The sequence below is a fragment of the Pelophylax lessonae genome (genome assembly GCF_965119305.1).
Source record: "Pelophylax lessonae genome assembly, chromosome: 9".
NCBI lineage: Eukaryota > Metazoa > Chordata > Amphibia > Anura > Ranidae > Pelophylax > Pelophylax lessonae.
In genome coordinates, this window is record NC_138776.1 from 117,680,828 (window position 1) to 117,700,449 (window position 19,622).

The following is a 19,622-nucleotide window of genomic DNA, read 5'->3' on the forward strand; positions in this document are numbered from 1 at the left end:
TATTACAGGGAAATGTCTGCTAGTCCATGAAGTTACATGTATTTATCATTTACAGTTACATATCTGTTATATGTTATTTTTTTCAATGTTACATTTATTTTTTTAGGAGACTATAGAGTTCTAATTATCTATGTTCATTCTTTAATCATACTAAACTATTTTGCACGTCTAATTGTACTTGGCACATTGGCTTAGTGGTCTGTGCTCATAAGCAAAAAGCTCTTAGGTCATGAGTTCAAATATCGACCATGCTAACACCCTGTGTATTCACTATTGTTTGATTATTTCATTTCCACACAATAATATTTTTACTAAATAACATACCATTGCATGCAATTGAGCATGCAAAATATGGAAACAACCATTCTGATGTGGCAGTTGCAATTAGGTGTTCGCCTATTTTCAGCATACTCTGCTGTTTAAAATATAAGCAGGTGATACCATGCTTGGGATTTGATACCATGGTCTGAGTCTTTCTAGGTAGGGGTGCTACCTACTAAGCCATTGAGATGAGCACAATCATGCTTAGAATATACAGCAGTACAATATTTCAAGAAATTTAAAAGCAGATCAGCTCCAAACAATATACCACATGTTTATGAACCATTTAATTTATGAGATTAAGCTCTAAACATTATTTCCATGTGCAATTCACCTGCTTCTAGCATGACTACTGATTTAGACGATCGCTGATTTATGTGACCTATAGTGAATTTGATTCTGTGAGTAAATATTCACAGCGTGCTATAGTTAATACCGTTTCTGACTAGTTTTAGTCATTTGTGACCATTTGTTCACCCATTTGCTGACTAAGTGCTAAAGTGAATTAGGCCCTTGGTGTCTGTAACTAATGTACCAGTCACAGATGGCATTGCAGATTTGTTCTCGGTTTTTGCAGTGTAGTGGTTCCTACAATCTGTCTATTAGGTTACAGGTACTGCTACTTGTTATAGAGACCACAGTCAAACATGTGTCATCATTAGCAACAATTCTTGGCCATACTTGCGTATGGCTCAGAAGGTGACCTTATAGAAAGTTTCTGTGCCTTAAGGGAGTAGCACACATTGCTAATATTTTTCAATAGCTTATTGTCCAGGTGTCTTTTCACTGTAAGTGTGAATCTAAATATTCAGTGTAAATACAGACTGTTCTTGTTTCAGACACTTTCATTAACAAGCCTAGCTTGAACCAAAGGTGATAATTAACAAATGAATCCTTTACCAACTTCCATATGAAGAAAGAACTGTCAAGAATAACTGTTCATATTATAAAAAATCCATTCCCTTCTGTTAGATTTGCATCAAAACTTGGTTATAATGGCAGCATCAGATACCTTACATATTTCAGCACTTGAATTGGTGAGTAGGGATGAGCCAAACACAGCTGGGTTCAGGTCACAGCAATTCAATCGAACATAAAATGTCTGGATGCTGAATATGAACCCCACTGAAGTCAGTAGGAGCCAAATCAGTCAAATCCATTTTTTTTTAAGTTACAAGCCAGGGAATTGGCAAAAAAGCACATGGGGGACTGGTCACTGGCAAAATGAAAAACAAATAAAAAGTACTATTCCTTATTCCTTTATAAAAACTCTTTATAAAAACCTGCCTGTAAAGTGGTGCATCTCTACCATCTAAACAAAGTAGTATAGCAAAAGTGATATCTACAATGAGAAAAAAAAAAACAATTAAAATGTTGTTAATGCTGCTGTTAATTTGGATCTGTCATAGATGTTAAGGGGTAACCCTATGAAAAAAAAAAAAAAAAAACACCCGGTAGGCTTCCCACCAAAATTCATACCAGACCCTTCAAAGCTGGTACAGATTTTAAGAGGGAAACCCATTAAAAATTGCATTTCGTCCCTTCCCAAATTCATACCCAACCCCTAATGTGAGCAAATGGGGAGGGGACAGCTCAGTATAGCCTTAAATATACCAGGCTACATGCCCTCAACCTTGTGGGGGATATTGATTGAGACAAGGGTCTCCTCCCCACAACTCTGGTCTGGTGGTTGTGGGAGTGTGATGGTGGGGGGAGGGAGGGGGGTAGGTAGGATTGGACTATGGAAGCCTCCATTAAGGTGAGGAGGCTATCCACCCCCCCCCCCACACACACACACACACACACATATATGCAGATCAATCTGCTCATGCTACACTTGAGCTGTCATTAGGTTTATATACCAATGGGTGGAGAAGTGATGACATCAATGTCCAAATATGGTCATTTACATAATTAGTTATTAATGCCACTACCACCTCACCCCTTTGCTTATATGGCTTTTAATAAACAGCATTTGAACACCAAAGTATTTTTCATTCTAGTGTTATAAATAAAGGTATAACAGGGATATGAAGATAAATGTCCTTTATAAAGAGTTACAAAAATCCAAGCACAAAAGATTGTTTATTAATAAATACGTCCCTAAAAATGTCTCCTCTCCTTACCCCTCCTTTTAATTCCTGAGTTTACTGTATACATAGATGAAGACAAGGGGAGACATCTCTGCCAAGCAACTGGATTTTGTTCTTGGTTGTGCCTGGTATAAAATATAGATCTCTCAGTAACACCATCCAAAAATAAATATTTCCTATTTTACCGCTTTTTATGAATGTCCTCTGTGTATAACCCAAGTTGCTCCTCTAACATGTTACAAAATAGTCTGACCTTAAGCTACAGTACAATAATACATTATTTATTTTAAATATCCAAGCATTTGGGGCAAGCTTCTTTTCCGTAAAACTGCATGGTTGTTTATTCTTATACTTTAGAATGTTCTTGCTTTTGGCACTGCTAAATCAAAAGGCATACACGATACAGTGCTTTTGTGATAAGGGATAATATAGCCAGATTCACACTGGAAATACAGAAGATATATATAAAATAGAGCCAGTTAAAACACATTTGGTTCTGTTCACAAATGACTGCATTCTTTGGATATATGCCATCATGACATGTATATGTCATGTTGTCATATGTCATACATGACATACGTATATACATAATGGTGTTTATATGCACAGTACTATCTCAAACAGCAATACACATATAATCACACTGTCATTTTCCGCCAGTGATCTATTTACTACCTCTAGCTTACTTAACTGGATTACCTATGTGTGACCAAAACACATTATTCATGTGTGGGAAAGTGAATTCCGGTTTGGTATCATATATTAAAGTAATTCAAATTATTAGGTTGCTCATAGAAAACAATTGTGCAAGGGCTCCCTGCTGCTGAAGACGCAGTACTTATTGTCAGCAGGAATGTGAGTATCTTACACGGAGCTGAGCAAACTTTTTCAGTTCTAAATGTTATCGAAAAAAAAAAAAATGACTGGACATAGACTTAGGATCCCAAAAAAATAAATGTTTTGTGAAAAGAAGAGTAAATCAAACTGCAATATTTGAAGTTGATCCTATCCTTTGGCAAGTGTACAGCAAGCAGAAGTTTGCCAAAATTACCTGATCTTTCTTTATATTTTCAGTTTTTTTCTAACATTTCTCTTGACATAAAAAGATATACAGTCCTTTCTTTTCCCCTTGAGATACTAGCCCAGAACACCAGCCATAATCCAACAAAGGTTGGTTTAGTTGGAGAACTTTGAACATGCAGACTTTTATATTGACACCTACACATATGCAACACTCTGTCATACCTTCATTGAGAGGGTTCCACTGTACTCTTGTTTATTATTAACCAGCCAGTAGGATTCTAGGAGATTTTTAGCAGACCAGTTTGCATGATGTTGTCACAACTAAGCACAGTACATCTAAACCCAAACAACATCAATCTAATACAATGCAGCTTAGTAGTCGTTGATTCTTAACCAGATCTGGTAACTGCATTAGTTTTGTTTTTTCATACTTTCCCTTTTATTTTTACCTGCCATTCCTGTAAATAGCCCAATTCCTGTCCCTTTGTGTCTACACTCATTGTTTATCTATGTAAGGAGCTATGTTATCACACAGGCTGGACTTCAAACATGTCTGGCGTTGCCCATCTCCACTACATGGCGGAAGTATGGGACTAGTGTTTTACAAAAGAGAGAAATTACATTGTTCATGCTGTCTTTTCCACTCACAGAAATCACTCAGGCAAAATCAGCAAGTATTTTATTTAAATGGTATTATTATTATATAGGATGTATATAGTGCCAACAGTTTACACAGCGCTTTACAACACAAGAGCAGACAGTAGTTATAGTTACATAGTAGTTAAGGTTGAATAAAGACAATAGTCCATCCAGTTCAACCTGTGTCGGCGTGCGTGGACGTATTCATTTCCCATACCCCCAAATGTTTTTATCCTTGAGATGCATGTCAAAGAGTCTTTTAAAAGAAGCCATACTCCCTGCAGTAACTACCATTTGTGGTAGAGAATTCCACAGTCTTGAAAAATATACAATACAATTTAATACAGTAGGAATCAGATGGCCCTGCTAGTTAGAGCTTACAATCTAAGAGGTAGGGTCAAAAGATAAAAAAAAGTAATGACTGTGGGGGTTGGGTTGATAGAGAAAATAATTGTACAGTTGTTGGGTGGGGTCTGGATAGGCTTCTCTGAAGAGATGAGTTTTCAGGGACCATGTAAAAGTGGACAGAGTAGGTGATAGTCAGACATATCGGGGTAACAGCTCTAGGAGAAGTCCTGGAGGCGAGCATGGGAGGAGGTGACAAGGGAACTAGAGAGCAGGATGTATTAGAGGGAACAAAGTGAATGATTTGGTTGGTATTTTGAGACAAGGCTAGTGATATAGCTGGGGGCAGAGATGTAGAATGGATTTGTAAGTTGTTGTTAGTAGCTTGAATTACATTTTTTGAGTGAGCGGAAGCTAGTGAAGGGATCGGTAGTGAAGATGAGTTGATATTTGAGCCGTTGATCCTAATGGAGAAGTCAGGTGAAGGGGCACGTGGGGGAGGAAATATTATGAGCTCAATTTTTGGTAGATTAGGTTTAAGGAAGTTGTGTGACATCCAGGTTAATACGTCTGTTAGTAGATTAGTGATGCATGAGGAGACTGATGGAGTGAGCTGAGTGGTAGAGAGATAGATGATCTTAAACAAAGGAAATAATTGCAACCAGTGATTTTAAGAACTGGTAATCTGCAGAATATTACTTTTTTTTCGATTTTAATGCACGTCAGTTGGTCTATTCATTGCACTGCCTAGATTCGGCCATAGAAGTGATCTCCATTGTCCTTAGCAATAATTCATAATATTCCTTTTATTGCCTACCAACACTAGTACAATAAATACTGAAATTGATTAACAATATTTTGTGAAACATTTTTTTATTATACATCTGTATTTAATATTAAATATCTTTTTTATATTTCCTTTGCAGCACTTACAAATGTGAAACTGTGGGCAATAGATCGACAATGTTTTCAGACTATAATGATGAGGACAGGGCTAATCAAGCACACCGAATATATGGAATTTTTAAAAAGGTATGTGCTGTTCATTTAATCTAATTGTATGCTAAAGTTGTGCATGTTCTACATTGGGAAGACAGTGTTTTACATATGCTCATCTTTGAAGGTCCCTATAGGCTTGGGACTGCAGCCCTGACCCACAGGTTATGAAGCCATATTTTTATAATGCATGGGTATTTTTTTTCTTGGCAAATTGCTGCAGCTGTTAATTAAACTAAAACAATGGTTATAAACTGCAGAACCCACTGAAGTCGTTTTTGTACATGAAATGCTTTTATTTCTTCTATGGTTCACAGATGTTAATCAATTCTAATGTACATCTTATATATTCTTGCATGTATTGACCATTCATCAGCTTAGTCTTGAATGGCATTTGAACTGAGTACATTGTATTGCAAAGATTCTCTCTCTTATGTACTTTCTAGAGCTCCTCAAACATTTGCATATGTGCACAATTTGGTCATCATCTATGATCGGGGATATATTGTACTTTGATCTTTTTTTATCTCCTTTTATCCACTCATCAGTAGGTGTAGCTTGTAATATTAGCAAATAAATTTTTGATTAAACACTGTTAGTAGCCAACATACATGCTTATATATCCTTCTCTTTCTTTTTTTTTTTTTTTTTTTGCTGTATCTGTTTTAGTATTTAGTAATTTGGCTGTTGTTGGGTCCACAACCTGTTGGAAAGCTGCTGCGGTATTTACTCATACCAGTCTGGTGCTAGACATATGACTGAGCCCTTTTTGCATTTTTGGAAAGCAACAGGAACACAGGAGGCAGCGTGTATCTTCATCCAGTGCTTACCTTTATTAGGGACAAATAATTGGCTCTGTATATACAAAGACAGATTGTATCCAGTGCCGATCATCTGCCCCTAACCACAAGTAACCATGTAAATTATTAATATTATTATACAGGATCTTTATAGCACCAACAGTTTATGCAGCTCTTTACAATGTAGAGGGCGGACAGAATAATTACAATACAGTTCAATACAGAATGAATAGGAGGGCCCTGCTCATGGAGCTTACAATCTAAAGGATCTATGATCCCTAAAGGGCATTAGGCATGGACAATAAATAAAGCATATGTTCTCAACATTTCCTTTATGTGAGTCCTAAGGATCCTTTTACATGAGCAAAGTAATGAAAACTGATTAAAAAAAGCATAAAAACTAAACCCATTTACATCAGTTTTTCCATCAGTCTTAAGTGCAGTTCAGTTTACATCAGCATACATTTGTTTTTCACATGGCACTTTTTTTAAATTAGTTAAGAAAATAATCATAGGTGGACAAACGTATAAACAAAAAATATGTTTCTTGCCTAAATATGGACCTAAATGTGATGATTGTAAATGGACGACATGGGTTTACATCTATTTATGGGGGGTGTAAAGGAATGTACATTCGTTTACATCTGCCTGCAAACAACGTTCATTGTGGTTCTATCTGAGAAACTGGACACAAACTAAATGCTCATATGAAGGGGCTGTGCCCATGGTAAATGTTTTCAGTATTTTTGAGGAAAAAAACAATAGAAACAGAAATTGGCAAGTGCATAAAGGTCATATCTAAAATCTTGGGACCCTAAAAATGGACGGTGGGTTACAAAAATGCAGTATGATGCAAGGAGGTCATTTGTTCTCTACAGTGTATATAATAATATAAAATAATGCCCACTCTGTTCATCTGGCTAAGATGGATGTCAAAGGACTAGAAAAAAGTTCTCAAATCAGAAAAAAGGGAGATGTTCATGCACACGTAGCATTTATCTATTGTAATATAATGCTTTATTAACCATCCAATACAGAATTTTTATCTTTCCATAAGCTTTCCTATGTTTTATTTTCCTGCAGTAGTTTTCTACGTTCTTAAGAATTCTAAAATGCTGACCCAAAATTCTGCAAAGGATTAAGGAGATAAATGTAAAAAGGGATTTTCTCTTCACAGATTTTTTATTTGTTTTCCAAGTAGATATTTCATACTAAGCGCTTTAACCTTTGACCACAATAGAGCTTCTCCAGACGACTGCCAGGCTTAATATGGACAAGACTCTAATACTGAGAGCAATATATTATCTAAATACAGCTTTACACATATTTTTAGAGCAGATAAAACAATCTAGTAATCCCTCAGCATTTACATTTACATTAATATATGCCTAACATTTTCCACACAGTACACTGCAAAGTAAATTGTCTGTCTATACATTTATTTTTTTAGCTTTCATATTATTGCATATTTTGCCTCACTATACCATCCCTATGTAGCTGTAAGTAAAATTAAGGCAGGCCACACGCTGTTCGAATCTCGACAGGTTGAGCAGAAACCAAGCAGTTGATCGATCTATCAACATGGGTACTGGTGATCGACCGATATCGTTTTTTCATTGCCCATACCGATATTTTGGTCATCGCGTATCAGTATCGGCCGATATGGGCCAATATTTTCATACATTTAAAACATTTTTATTTTTTTCTTTGACAGTTACTCTTGTGGAGGGATCTGGGGGTCTAAAAGACCCCCAACCCCTCCTCTGTGTTTAAAAGCATTCAAAACGCCAAGTTTGGCTGTTTTAAATGCTGTCATTTTTTTAAATCTGTCGCCAGTACCCGGAAGTGATGTCATAACATCACTTCCGGGTTTTTGCATGGAGACCCGATCAGAGCCGAATGTGGCTTTGATCGGGTCTTCGGTGGCCATACAGGCTGTACAGGCTGGTTGCTTGTGTCTCCCGGTGGGACGGGAGACCCGGGCGAGCCGCGGAAGGCGGCGGGAGGGGGGGCATCCCCTCCTGCTCCATGTAATGACAGTTTCTCGGCTGCATCGGTTGTCAATACAACACAGCTGACCGTCGACTATGGACGCCGGTACCGGGTGATGCCTCTAGCTGCAGGCATCACTCCGGTACAAGCACTTTTCCAAAATATCGGCAATATTGGTCACCTTGGTGGCCGATTCCGATATATCAGGGAAAGTGCAGATCGGCCCTCCATATATCGGCTTTGCCGATAATTGGTCGATCCCTATTTGGTACAACCAGCATACCGAGTTTTACCTGCGATTATCAATATCGGCTGCTATAGCCACTAGCAATAATCACTGTCATCTCGCAGTGGGGATAGATACCCCCAGCCCCCGCCAACAATGGCTCAGCAGGAGGGATTACCGTATTAACACTGTCTGTGTTGATAAGGGAATTGAGCAAATTTTGTTCCTCCATCATGGTTGCAGGAAAGAAATTCACTCCGTGTATGGCCAGCCTTTTTGTTGTTCGTATTGACTGCAGTGCTACTTCTTTCAAACAAGATATAATTATTATGTCGGGGTGCCAAGTTTAAAACATTCCTCACCTCTTATTTCTGGTACCATCTAGGAGAAAGAAGAGTGTGACTCTGCGGTCACTACTTCTTTGTTCTACAGCACCCTATATAGAAAATGTGTCTAACTGCAACAGAAACAACAGAACATTCTCTTCTTGCCTCTGCAGCTTCATACATGCAGTTAGTTGTGGGCTTGAAGGAAGTGGTAAAATCTCTTTAGGTAATTCTGGTTGCAGTCTCTTGAGAAAGATGATGTAATAAAATATTTTTTATATTCAGAATAAACACAGGAGGTACAGGTACCAAACAAATATTTTTCTCTGTTTGATATTAAAATGTTTGTTTTATTAGATATTTGAACATAAACTATTCGTATACCTAAAACACTTAACTTTCTTGGAAAGTAGCACGCTTACAGCTGTGAATTTAAATGAGGGAAATGATAATCCAAACACATCACTAGGTTCACGCTGTTACTAAGCTACCACAGCAAATATCTGCTAAGTATGGTAGGATATACTGTAGCAAATAATATAAGTTGTAAACATTATCCACAAACAATAATGAAGTCGTTAATAAAAACAGTAATAAAGACAATAATAAAAAATGTTTTAACAGTAAACTCTGGATATGAGTCCAATCTCTTCCATGTAGCCCCTACCTTAGAATTTAAGCCCTAACAATTCTTAACTGCCCTCTGTACCATTGAAATAGCTATGGGCTGCTCTACATTTGCTCTTGTGGTAGGACTTCTGACATCAGCACCAACTAACGTGGCGCCACTGCCAGTCTACTGGACTAAAAAAACTTGAAAACTCTTTTTCAAAAAGAGGTGTTTTTGTGTCGATCGTCACATTCAGACTAACCAGAAACTTAGGACTGCTCAAAGATCGGTCATACATCATTTTGGAGAGTTTCCCTAAACTTTAAGCGATAGTATACTCTGCTTTTTAACTTTTACCTACAGGTAAGCCTATAATAATAATCACCCTGCATGCAACCTCTGACACCAGCGGCGCATGCGCTCTGAAGGTCCGGCGTACCTTGCCGGACCTTCAGAGCCCCTTGCCGAAAAGTGAACTCCCGCACGCATGCGCGGGAGTGACGTCATCGCGGCTCTGACCACCCACAGCGATGGAGCCACCGAACCCGGAAGGAATGCCAAGGGTACATGTCAACTCCCTCAGCAGTGTCCGGGCGACCGTGTGGGGGCTTCATTCTAAGGTAACTATTTCATAATGTGCTAGTATGCGATGTGTACTAGCACATTATGCCATTGTCCTGCAGGGTTTGTTTGTTTGTTTTTTTGTTTTTTTTGGGATACAACCGCTTTAAGAAAAAAAATTGTGAACAGGCAGGGTTTGTAAAGACTGGCATGTTTAACCACTTTAATACAGGGCACTTCCCTCCCTTCCTGCCCAGGCCAATTTTCCCCTTTTAGCGCTGTTGCAATTTGAATGACAATTGCGCGGTCATGCAACACTGTACCTACACCAAATTTATGTCATTTTCCCCCCACAAATAGAGCTTTCTTTTGGTGGTATTTGATCACCTGTGAGATTTTTACTTTTTGCTAAACAAATAAAAAAAAAAAATTTTTTGTTTATGTTATACAATTTTGTAAATAAATAAGTTTTTTCCTGCACTGATGAGCACTGATGAGACTGCACTGACAGGCACTGATGGGGTGGCACTGATGGGGTGGCACTGATAGGCGGCACTGATATGCGACACTGATAGGCACTGATATGCGGCACTGATAGGTAGCACAGATATGCAGCATTGGTGGGCACTGATAGGCGGCACTGCTGGGCACTGATAGGCGGCATTGATGGGCACTGATAGGTGGCACTGATGGGCACTGATAGGTGGCACTGACGGGCACTAATGGGCACTGATAGGCGGCACTGGTGGGCACTGATGGGCACTGATGGGTGGCACTGATGGGCGGCACTGATTGGCACTAATGGGCACTGATAGGCGGCACTGGTGGGCAATAATGGGCACTGGTGGGCGACACTAAAGGATGGCAATGATGGGCACTTGTGGGCAGCACTGATAGGGAGGACACTGGTGGGCATCACTGATGGGGAGGGCAATGGGGGGCTCCCGGAGCCCTGATTGCCATCCCTGGTGGCCATAGTGGGCATCCCTGGGGTCATAGTGGGCATCCCTGGGGTCATAGTGGGCATCCCTGGTGGATCTAGTGGCATCCCCCCGAGGGTCTGCACTGGTAATCAATGATCTGATTACCAGTGCCGACCCCTCCCCTGTCAGGGGAGCCGCCGATCGGTGCTCCTTTGCTCGTGCCTGTCAGGCACGAACTAAGGAAAGCTGATCAACGGCTGTTCCTATTTACTATGTGACCAGCCGTGATTGGACACGGCTGATTACATGGTAAAGAGCCTCCGTCAGAGGCTCTTTACCGAGATCGGAGATGCAGGGTGTCAGACTGACACCTCGCATCACCGATCGCCGCTCTGCGCGCCCCCGGGGGGCGCCCAGAGCTGTGTTATCCTGCCGCCGTCATATGACGTCCGGTCAGGATAAAACAACCACATTCCCGCCGTCATTTTGTAATAGGGCGGGCGGGAAGTGGTTAAGAAGGATAGGAGAAGGTGCTGGCAAGGGACTTCAGGGGCGTTGGACAGATGGAACTAAAGGTAAGTGTTTTTACCCTTAGTTTCACTTTAAGGTTCTCTTTACACTACTCTAGTAAGTTTTCTGGTGCATTAATGCATACAATTATTGTGTGGTAGTCAAAGAATAAACATTTTTTGTGTTAACGGGGTCCATTTTTTTTAATGGTTTTCCAACACACCACAAAGAACAGAAAAGTAGACATGCTATTTTTCTTTTCAATGATCCACAATGCACAGATTGTTCTCATTTTTACTTGCATTAGGGTGCCATTGTATAGTGGATCGAGGTGCCATTCAAAATGAAGGGCTCCACAATTAAAGTTGTGTGTATTATTATGAGTTGCAATAACAAATGGTAGAACATGCATTTTATTGTGTATTACTGCAATTGACAGAGGTGAAATGGGACGTGTTTTTTCAAATTCTTTGCAATAGCGATTTTCTAATGGTTCCCGCAAATTTTATTTTTTGGTACCACATTTGCAAATGCCTTGGGACATAAACAATGAGGTTTCATTGTGTTGTTCATGTATTGTTAAATATATACCCACAACAATGACTGAACTGCATTTGGGGCGCTGACCCTCAGATATTTTTTGCTATGCTGTAAAGATATGACCAAATGTGCAGATGTTTATACCAACCTTGATTTTATCTGTGTTCAAATCACTGTAGGTATTCACTATACACATTTAAGCATCTCTAAATTAACTGTTGTTGGAAGATTTTTTTTTAGCATTTTTCATAATTGCTGCAATAACTTTTTTTGTGATTAATACGCATCCTCAAGACAGCATTAAAACAACTTCAATGAGTGTGTAATTTTTCTAAGTGCAAAATTACCTGTTACAGCAAAGCCCACTTTTCGTTTTATGAGTGTGTAAACTAATTGAATTCTAACAAACGGTGAACAAGACAGGGGAAGGCCTCCCGTAGAGAAATTGCTAATAGGCCTAAACTAGGGAGCTCGTGGTTATCAGACTGCATATGTAAACCTAATATATAAACCAATTAAAATAGAATAATGTGGTATTTCGAAGCCTCATATTATTTAGCCATGGTAGGTCACAGAATATAGTTTACATTTTGTATAAAGTCATGAAATTGTAATACATTATGCAGCTGGAATTGAATTATTATGTAGAAAGAATTACATGCTATTTTATCAGTTTCATATAATATGTTAAAAGTATAGCCATTAAAATTCTTAAAAGCATTATGTAGTACAGTGTGTGCACAATAAATAGTCAAGTTGTATTTTTGAGAATTAATTTAATTATTGAACAACTGTGGTGCTCTTGGTAAATCCAAAATGTTAATAGACCTCAAACTTGAATATTTTAGAAAGTAAAAATGAGGATTTGGCTTAAATAGGCGAATATCTATATGTGCACAATTTTTGAGAATATATTAGTGTGCAGAATTATTATGCAACTATTGAAAAAAGAACATTTTTCCATCTTACGTGTTTATTTTCATTTGTTAAAGTTAAATTTACAAATAAACATTTCTAACTTTTAAAAAAATAAATTAAAAAATCATTGACCAATATAGCCACCATTCTTTTCAATAACAGTCATAAGCCTTCCATTCTTGAAGTTTGTCAGTTTCTTGATCTGTTGACTATCAACTTTTTGTGCAGCAGCAACCACAGCCTCCCAGATGCTGTTCAGAGAGGTATACTGTTTTCCCTCACCTTAAATCTCCCACAAGATCTCACTAGGGTTTAGTTTAGGTGAGGAATGGGCCATGTCGTTATTCTTTCATCTTTAAAGCCTTTATTGGCTAGCTACGCAGTGGAGTACTTCACTGCATGTGATGGAGCATTGTCCTGAATAAACATCAAAGTCTTCCTAAAAGATGCAGACTTTTTCCTGTACCGCTGATTAAAGAAAGTGTCTTCTAAAAACTGGCTGTAGGTTTGGGAGTTGATTTTGAGTCGATCCTCAACCCGAAAAGGTCCAACTAGCTCATCTTTAAAAATACCAGCCCATACTAGTACCACTCCTCCACCTTGCTGTCACCTGAGTCGGAGTGGAGCTCTGTGCCCAGTACAGATGTAGCCACAGGCCCTTCCATCTGGTCCACAAGAGTCACTCTCATCTCATCAGTCCATAAAACCTTTGAAAAATCTGTCTTCACATATTTCTTGGCCCAGTCTTGACATTTCAACTTATGTGTCTTGTTCAATAGTGATGGGGTTTCAGCAGGCCTTACCTTGGACATGTCTCTGAGCACTGAACACCTTGTACTTCTGGGCACTCCGTGTAGGTTGCAGTTCTGGAATATGTCAGCACTGGAGTATAATGGGTTCCTGGTAGCTTCACGTTTGATACTTTTGATCAAATCTTTGGCAGTTACACGTTTTGATACACATTTTGATCAAATCTTTGGCAGTTAATTTGTGTCTCAATGCATTTCTTGTGACCCTTTTGACTATTTACATTACGTTTGATGTTTCTGTGATCTTAGCAATTTCAAGAGTGTTGCATTCCTCTGAAATACTTTTTTACAATTTTTGATTTTTCAGAGTCGTTTAAATCTTTTTTAGATCATTTTGCCTGCGGAAAATAAGCTGCCTAATAATTTTGCACACCTTGATATAGGGTGTTGATCTCCTTAGGCCACACCCTCCCTCACTACACAAATACACATCACCTGATATGCCTAAATCCAATAAGCATTCAAGTTTATACAGCTTGGAGTTGGACAATACGCCAAAAAATTATGATTTGGTCAAAAGATTCACTTGCCTAATAATTGTGCACACAGTGTAAAAGCACACTTGTCATTATTATTACCAGCTGAATTGTCTTTGTAAATCAAAAGCAAGCACCCTTAAGCTTGGTACACACTAATAGCTGGGTTGAACGAAAACAAAAATGTCAGCTCCATTTGGAGCCGCTGTACTATAGATCCAATGTTAGTACAGCGATCTCCCCCACTGAGCTATTGTGTTCTTGCAGGGGGGTGGCCCCCGCCAGAACGCTTCGATCAGCACACTTAGTCAATGGGAACCCTGTCGGTTTCTGGTTTTCCAGCAGGCTCGTTTAAAAGAAGTCAGCCAAACAGCTGGCTTCTGTGGGACCGGCTGACATACAATCAGGCAGAATGTCGGCCAGTTTTTATTGAATCAGCTGAGAGAGCGGTGGAGGCTTCTAGGCAAACATCCAGAATTTCTTACATGTCCTGGGGTTGGGGCTTTCTAGTCTCTCAAGGCACTATAAAGTAAATGAAGGCATAAGATCACTGTGTTTTTAAGCCAGTTTTGCTGGTTTGTCATATGAGGATGTATTTTAGGTAGCTTTGCAATTAATATAGCCTCAGTAATGGTAAAAAAAGGCATCCATTTCTTGTATCCCCCAGTACAAATGGTTTTGGTATTTAAAATCTGTACTGAAAGCAACACGTAGGTTGCTGTTATTACCTTATGCTTGAGGAAGTTATAAAAGATCCCCAAATTTTGCATCCTTGATATCTTAAAGTGATATTAAAGGCAATTAAAAAACATGTCATACTTACCTGTTATGTGCAGTGGTTTTGCACAGAGCAGTCCCGATCTTCCTCTTCTCGGGTCCCTTGTCAGCCCTTCTGTCCCCTCCTGCCTGCTGAATTCCCCCCTCCCGAGCAAGCAGCTTGCTTTAGGAGCACCCAAGCAGGTTTATTCCCAAGCCACTGCTCTTCATGTTCATTCATACACAGAGCTGCTTGGCCCCGTCCCCTCTCTCTCCTCATTAGCTAACTGGCTGTGATTGACAGCCAATGGCTCTCATTGCTGTCTCAGCCAATGAGGAAGGAAAGTTCCTGGAGAGCCAAAGCTCTCGTGCACATTGTTGGATCGTGATGAGGCTCTGGTAAGGTTTTTTACCTTCATGCATTAAAAAAAAAACCTTGAGCCTTTAGAACCACTTTAAGTTAGCCAATAAAGGGTATCAGTACAAAGTTTGCATTAATCTCCTTATAGAAATGCTCACTGTCTGAGACTGGCCTGAATACTTTGGGTTTCATTTCCTAAAGAAAAATAGGCTGTTTACCTTAGAAGGAATGTTGTTTCCCAAAGCTTAGTGAATGTGGTGAAGTTTTACTTTGCAAAGAATACCAATCACATACAAGGAAGAGAAAAGAAAACAGCATTTTTGTTTGCACATGCTTCTCATTCACTAAGCTCTGGGGGACACTCCCTTGCAAAGTGAACAACCTTTTTGCTCTTAGAGAGAAAATCAACCCCTTTGAGTAACTGGGGTTGATTTACTAAAATCAAATAGGTTGTTCACTTTACAAGGGAATTTTACCAGATACTCCAGCATGTTGGAAATGAATAAATCCTATAGGAAGATTGTGTTACAATCCTACTCCATCGTTTGTTTGGATAAGGCAGTTTTATTTTTTTTACAATATATTATTTCATTAAATATTTATTCTGTTTTAAATATTCATTGCATTGTAGTTATATGTATTACATGAATGTATAATCAGTCTTCAAACAGGGCAAATTAAGGATTCAGGAAATAGGGGTCTTGGCAAAAAACTGGTGGTTTTACTCTGCCAGAATAAGGATTAAGACCTAAGCCATCAAACCTAGCTGTGCGTATAACATTTTCCACAATGGTTGTACTCAAAAATATACCCACTGATTTGCTAAATTTGGTGATTTTCTTATTTTACTTTAAGACTTTTCTTACGGCAACTCTAGTAGTTAGACTTTGTAAAAATGCACTCCTATGATCAAAGAGAGTAATTAGTTATGAATCATCTTTCACTATGAAAGTCAAAAGGTGATCCTAATTTCAAAAACCATGTACTTTTTTGCATTATTTGAAAATCACTTTATAGTCCATGCACATAAAATTTTCGCAAGACATTTACCTTTGAAGGCTGGTTTGGCCTTGAGTAACAGAGCACAGCCATCCACTCATTCAAGCAGAACAGAAATAAAGTTTAATACTAAAGATGTGCCAAATACATCAGGAGGTGCCATTTGCTAACTGTCCACTGAAGACTTAGTTGCTTATAACAGTGCCAAATTTGTGTTGATCACTGAGCATTCCTTGGAACAAAGGGGAAATGCAGAGCCAAATCCAGTTAATCTATTGTCATTTAAATGTTCCCTCCGAGAGACAAACAAAATCTGCATGCTGAAATTCTAAACTTACAATAGAATTTTATTTCCTGGGCAGTGAGAAATAACAATGTCAGATTGATCAAATTATAGAATCCTAAACAAACTGAAAATATTTCAGTATCAAGTATTGTTTGTTTATTTCCATCCTATTACAGAGTTGCAAAGTGAATTTTATTTTTTTGATATTTGGAGAGCTCTATAAAATTGAGTCTCAGTATTTAAATACCTATTATGGCACTGGTTATATTTGCCTTCCTATTTAAATAAGACATTTGTCTTACAGAAAAAGCCATATGTGTGGGTTTGCAAAGAACTGTTATAAATTACGTTTCTGTAATGCTTTCTAAGTGTGGGCCCTAGATGAAGCATCCTTTAAAGGGAGAGTAATATATATTTGAGTTCCAAGTATACAAAACAGGTCCACACACTGCTGATGTTAGGCACGGTAACAGGGACACAAAGGCTGGCTTCAGCTCATACTCTTCTCACAAGACACACCCCTCAGACACGTTTCACCGGGATAGGGCTTAATCACACATGCGTAGCTCCAACTCAGATTGAAGATTTTCACAAGACATTGGTGGGCAATGTCTTGCTGTATTAGGGACAAGTGAGTACAAAAGTTGGGGGGGGGGGGGTAGGAACCATGAAATAGAATTGTAACTGCACCAAAGATGCAAATAAAATTTAAGGTATTTATAGCAGGGCAGAGTCATTATCATTTTAAATGAAATAAGTAATATTTAGATTGATGTGCTACATGGAGATAAAACATATTTCTGGACATTCAACTTTTTTCTTCAAATTTCGGCCAAGAATTTATTTCACAGTTTCCTTGACCTTGAGTGCTAGAAAAAAAAAAAATCTAAATTCTATTTTTCCTGCCCAGTCACACCTAGCTAAGTCGGTGAGCCATCTTTTACTCACTGCACTTAAAGCTGAACTGCACCTTGGCCAAATCGAACTATCTCCTCACTAACATGTGAGGCTGCTGGATGTACGGTAACAACTGTATGTAACTGAGGTTGCATACAGCATATTGCACTGTGTTCTGGGTTCCAGCCGAGACTTCCTGTCATACCCGAAACACAGTGGAGTCTAACTGATCAGTGCCCAGCCATTCAGAGAACGCAATGTATTCTAGCAATTAATACAAAGCTTCCTCTGATTGGCTGAGTCAGAGGTTGTGACATAATCAGTCTGCCTCTCTGGCGGCTGTATTATTGTTATTATTATTATTATTATAAAATATTTATATAGTGCCAACAGTTTGCACAGCACTTTACAATATAAAGAGAGACAGTACAGTTACAATACAATAAAATAAAATACAAGAGGGTTAAAAAGGCCCTGCTCATAAGAGCTTACAATTTAATAAGGTGAGGCAAGTAATACAAAAGATTATAACTGCGGGGGATTAGCTGATGAAGTGATAAAAGTTCAGTTAGTTGGAGATGTGATAGGCTTCCCTGAAGAAATTAGTTTTCATACCCTAAAGGCAGCTAGAGAGTTCCAGAGGATGGGAGAGGCTCTGGAGAAGTCCTGGAGATGAGCATGGCAGGAAGGGACAAGGGTGATAGATAGAGGAGGTCTTGAGAGGAGCAGAGAGGATAGTTTGAATGATATTTGGAGACAAGATTGGTGATGTAGCTCGGGACAAAGTTGTCAATGGCTTTGTATGTTGTTAGTATTTTTAATTTTATTTGCTGGGCAATTGAAAGCCAGTAGAGGGATTGGCAGAGAGGGGTGGCGGACACTGAGCGGTTGGTAAGGTAGATAGGTCTGACAGCAGCATTCATGATAGACTGAAATAGAGATAGCCCCTGGAGAGGTAGGCCTATGAGAAGGGAGTTGCAATAGTAGAGGCAAGGCAAGAGATAACAAGGGAGTGAATGAGTAGCTTGGTGGTTTCATTCGTTAAAAAGGGGCAAACTTTAGAAATGTTATGGAGGTGAAGTCTGCAAGCTTTTAACAGTGATTGGATTTGGGGCTGAAAGAACAGGTGAGAGTCTAGTATTACACCTAGTGGAAGGACTGATAGTGGCATTATTGATCTTTAAAGAAAAATCGTAGAAGGGGTGGCACTGGCAAAGGGGAGGGTACAGGGGGGATATTATTAGCATGGTTTTAAAAAGATTTCGTTTAAGGAAGTGGTGTGACATCCATGTTGAAATGTCAGTTATAAAGTAAGTAATGGAAGAGGAAGATGAAGGGGTGAGGCAAGGAGTAGAAAGATAGATTTGGGTGTAGAGGTGAAGAGGTGACATTGGAAGCTGTGAGAGGTTATCAAGTGATCAAGGGAAGAGGTGTAGATAGAGAAGACAAGGGGTCCATAAACAGAGCCTTGGGGGACTCCTACAGAAAAAGGAAGAAGAGAGGAAAAGAAGAGTTATAGGTAACACTGAAGGAGCGCTGTAATAGATAGGAGGAGAACAAGGATAGAGCAGAATCTTGGAGGCCAAGGCAGTGAAATTTATTGAGAAGGAGTGGGTGGTCAACAGTATCAAAAGCTAAAGAGAGATGTAGTAGTACCAGTATGGTGTAGTTGACATTGGTTTTAGCATTTAGTAAATTGTTAGTGAGTGGGGCAATTTCTGTGGAGTGCTGCAAGCAAAAGCCAGACTGTAGGGGGTCAAGAAGGTTGTTTTCCGTAAGGTAGGAATTAAGACGGTTGTAGACTAAGGGTTCTAAAAGTGTAAAGGTGAATGAGAGCAATGAGATGGGTCTTAAATTGTTCAGGTTGGTGGGGTCCAATGAGGGCTTTTTAAGTATGGGAGTAATCTGTGCATGCTTTAAAGGGGAAGGTGCCAGTAGAGAGGGAGAGATTGAAGCGAGAGAATAGAATAGAAGAAGAGGGCGATCATAGTAGTTGTGAGGGAACAGGATCCAGGGGATATGATCTGAAGGTATGACCGGTGTCGGCACAGAGTCCTCCCTGGACAACTCAGAATACTGGCGAGACAAGGCATCAGCCTTAACATTATTGGAAGCGGGCAAATAGGAGACCACATAATTAAAAAGAGACAAGAATAGAGCCCATCTGGCCTGATGGGGTGTAAGCCTCTTGGCCTTATGATTGGTGAGAATGAGA

The 19,622-nt window shown here is 39.2% G+C and overlaps 1 protein-coding gene across 4 annotated transcripts in view; it reads left to right on the forward strand.

Annotated features, from left to right (window-relative positions):
• PRKG1 (protein kinase cGMP-dependent 1) overlaps nt 1–19,622 on the forward strand; it is a 1,462,571-nt gene that overhangs the window by 1,059,109 nt on the left and 383,840 nt on the right. For all 4 annotated transcript variants that reach the window (XM_082269170.1, XM_082269171.1, XM_082269168.1 and 1 more), the window contains exon 4: nt 5,348–5,453. In XM_082269170.1, coding sequence (XP_082125296.1) covers nt 5,348–5,453 — 106 coding nt within the window. The remainder of the gene's footprint in view (nt 1–5,347; nt 5,454–19,622) is intronic.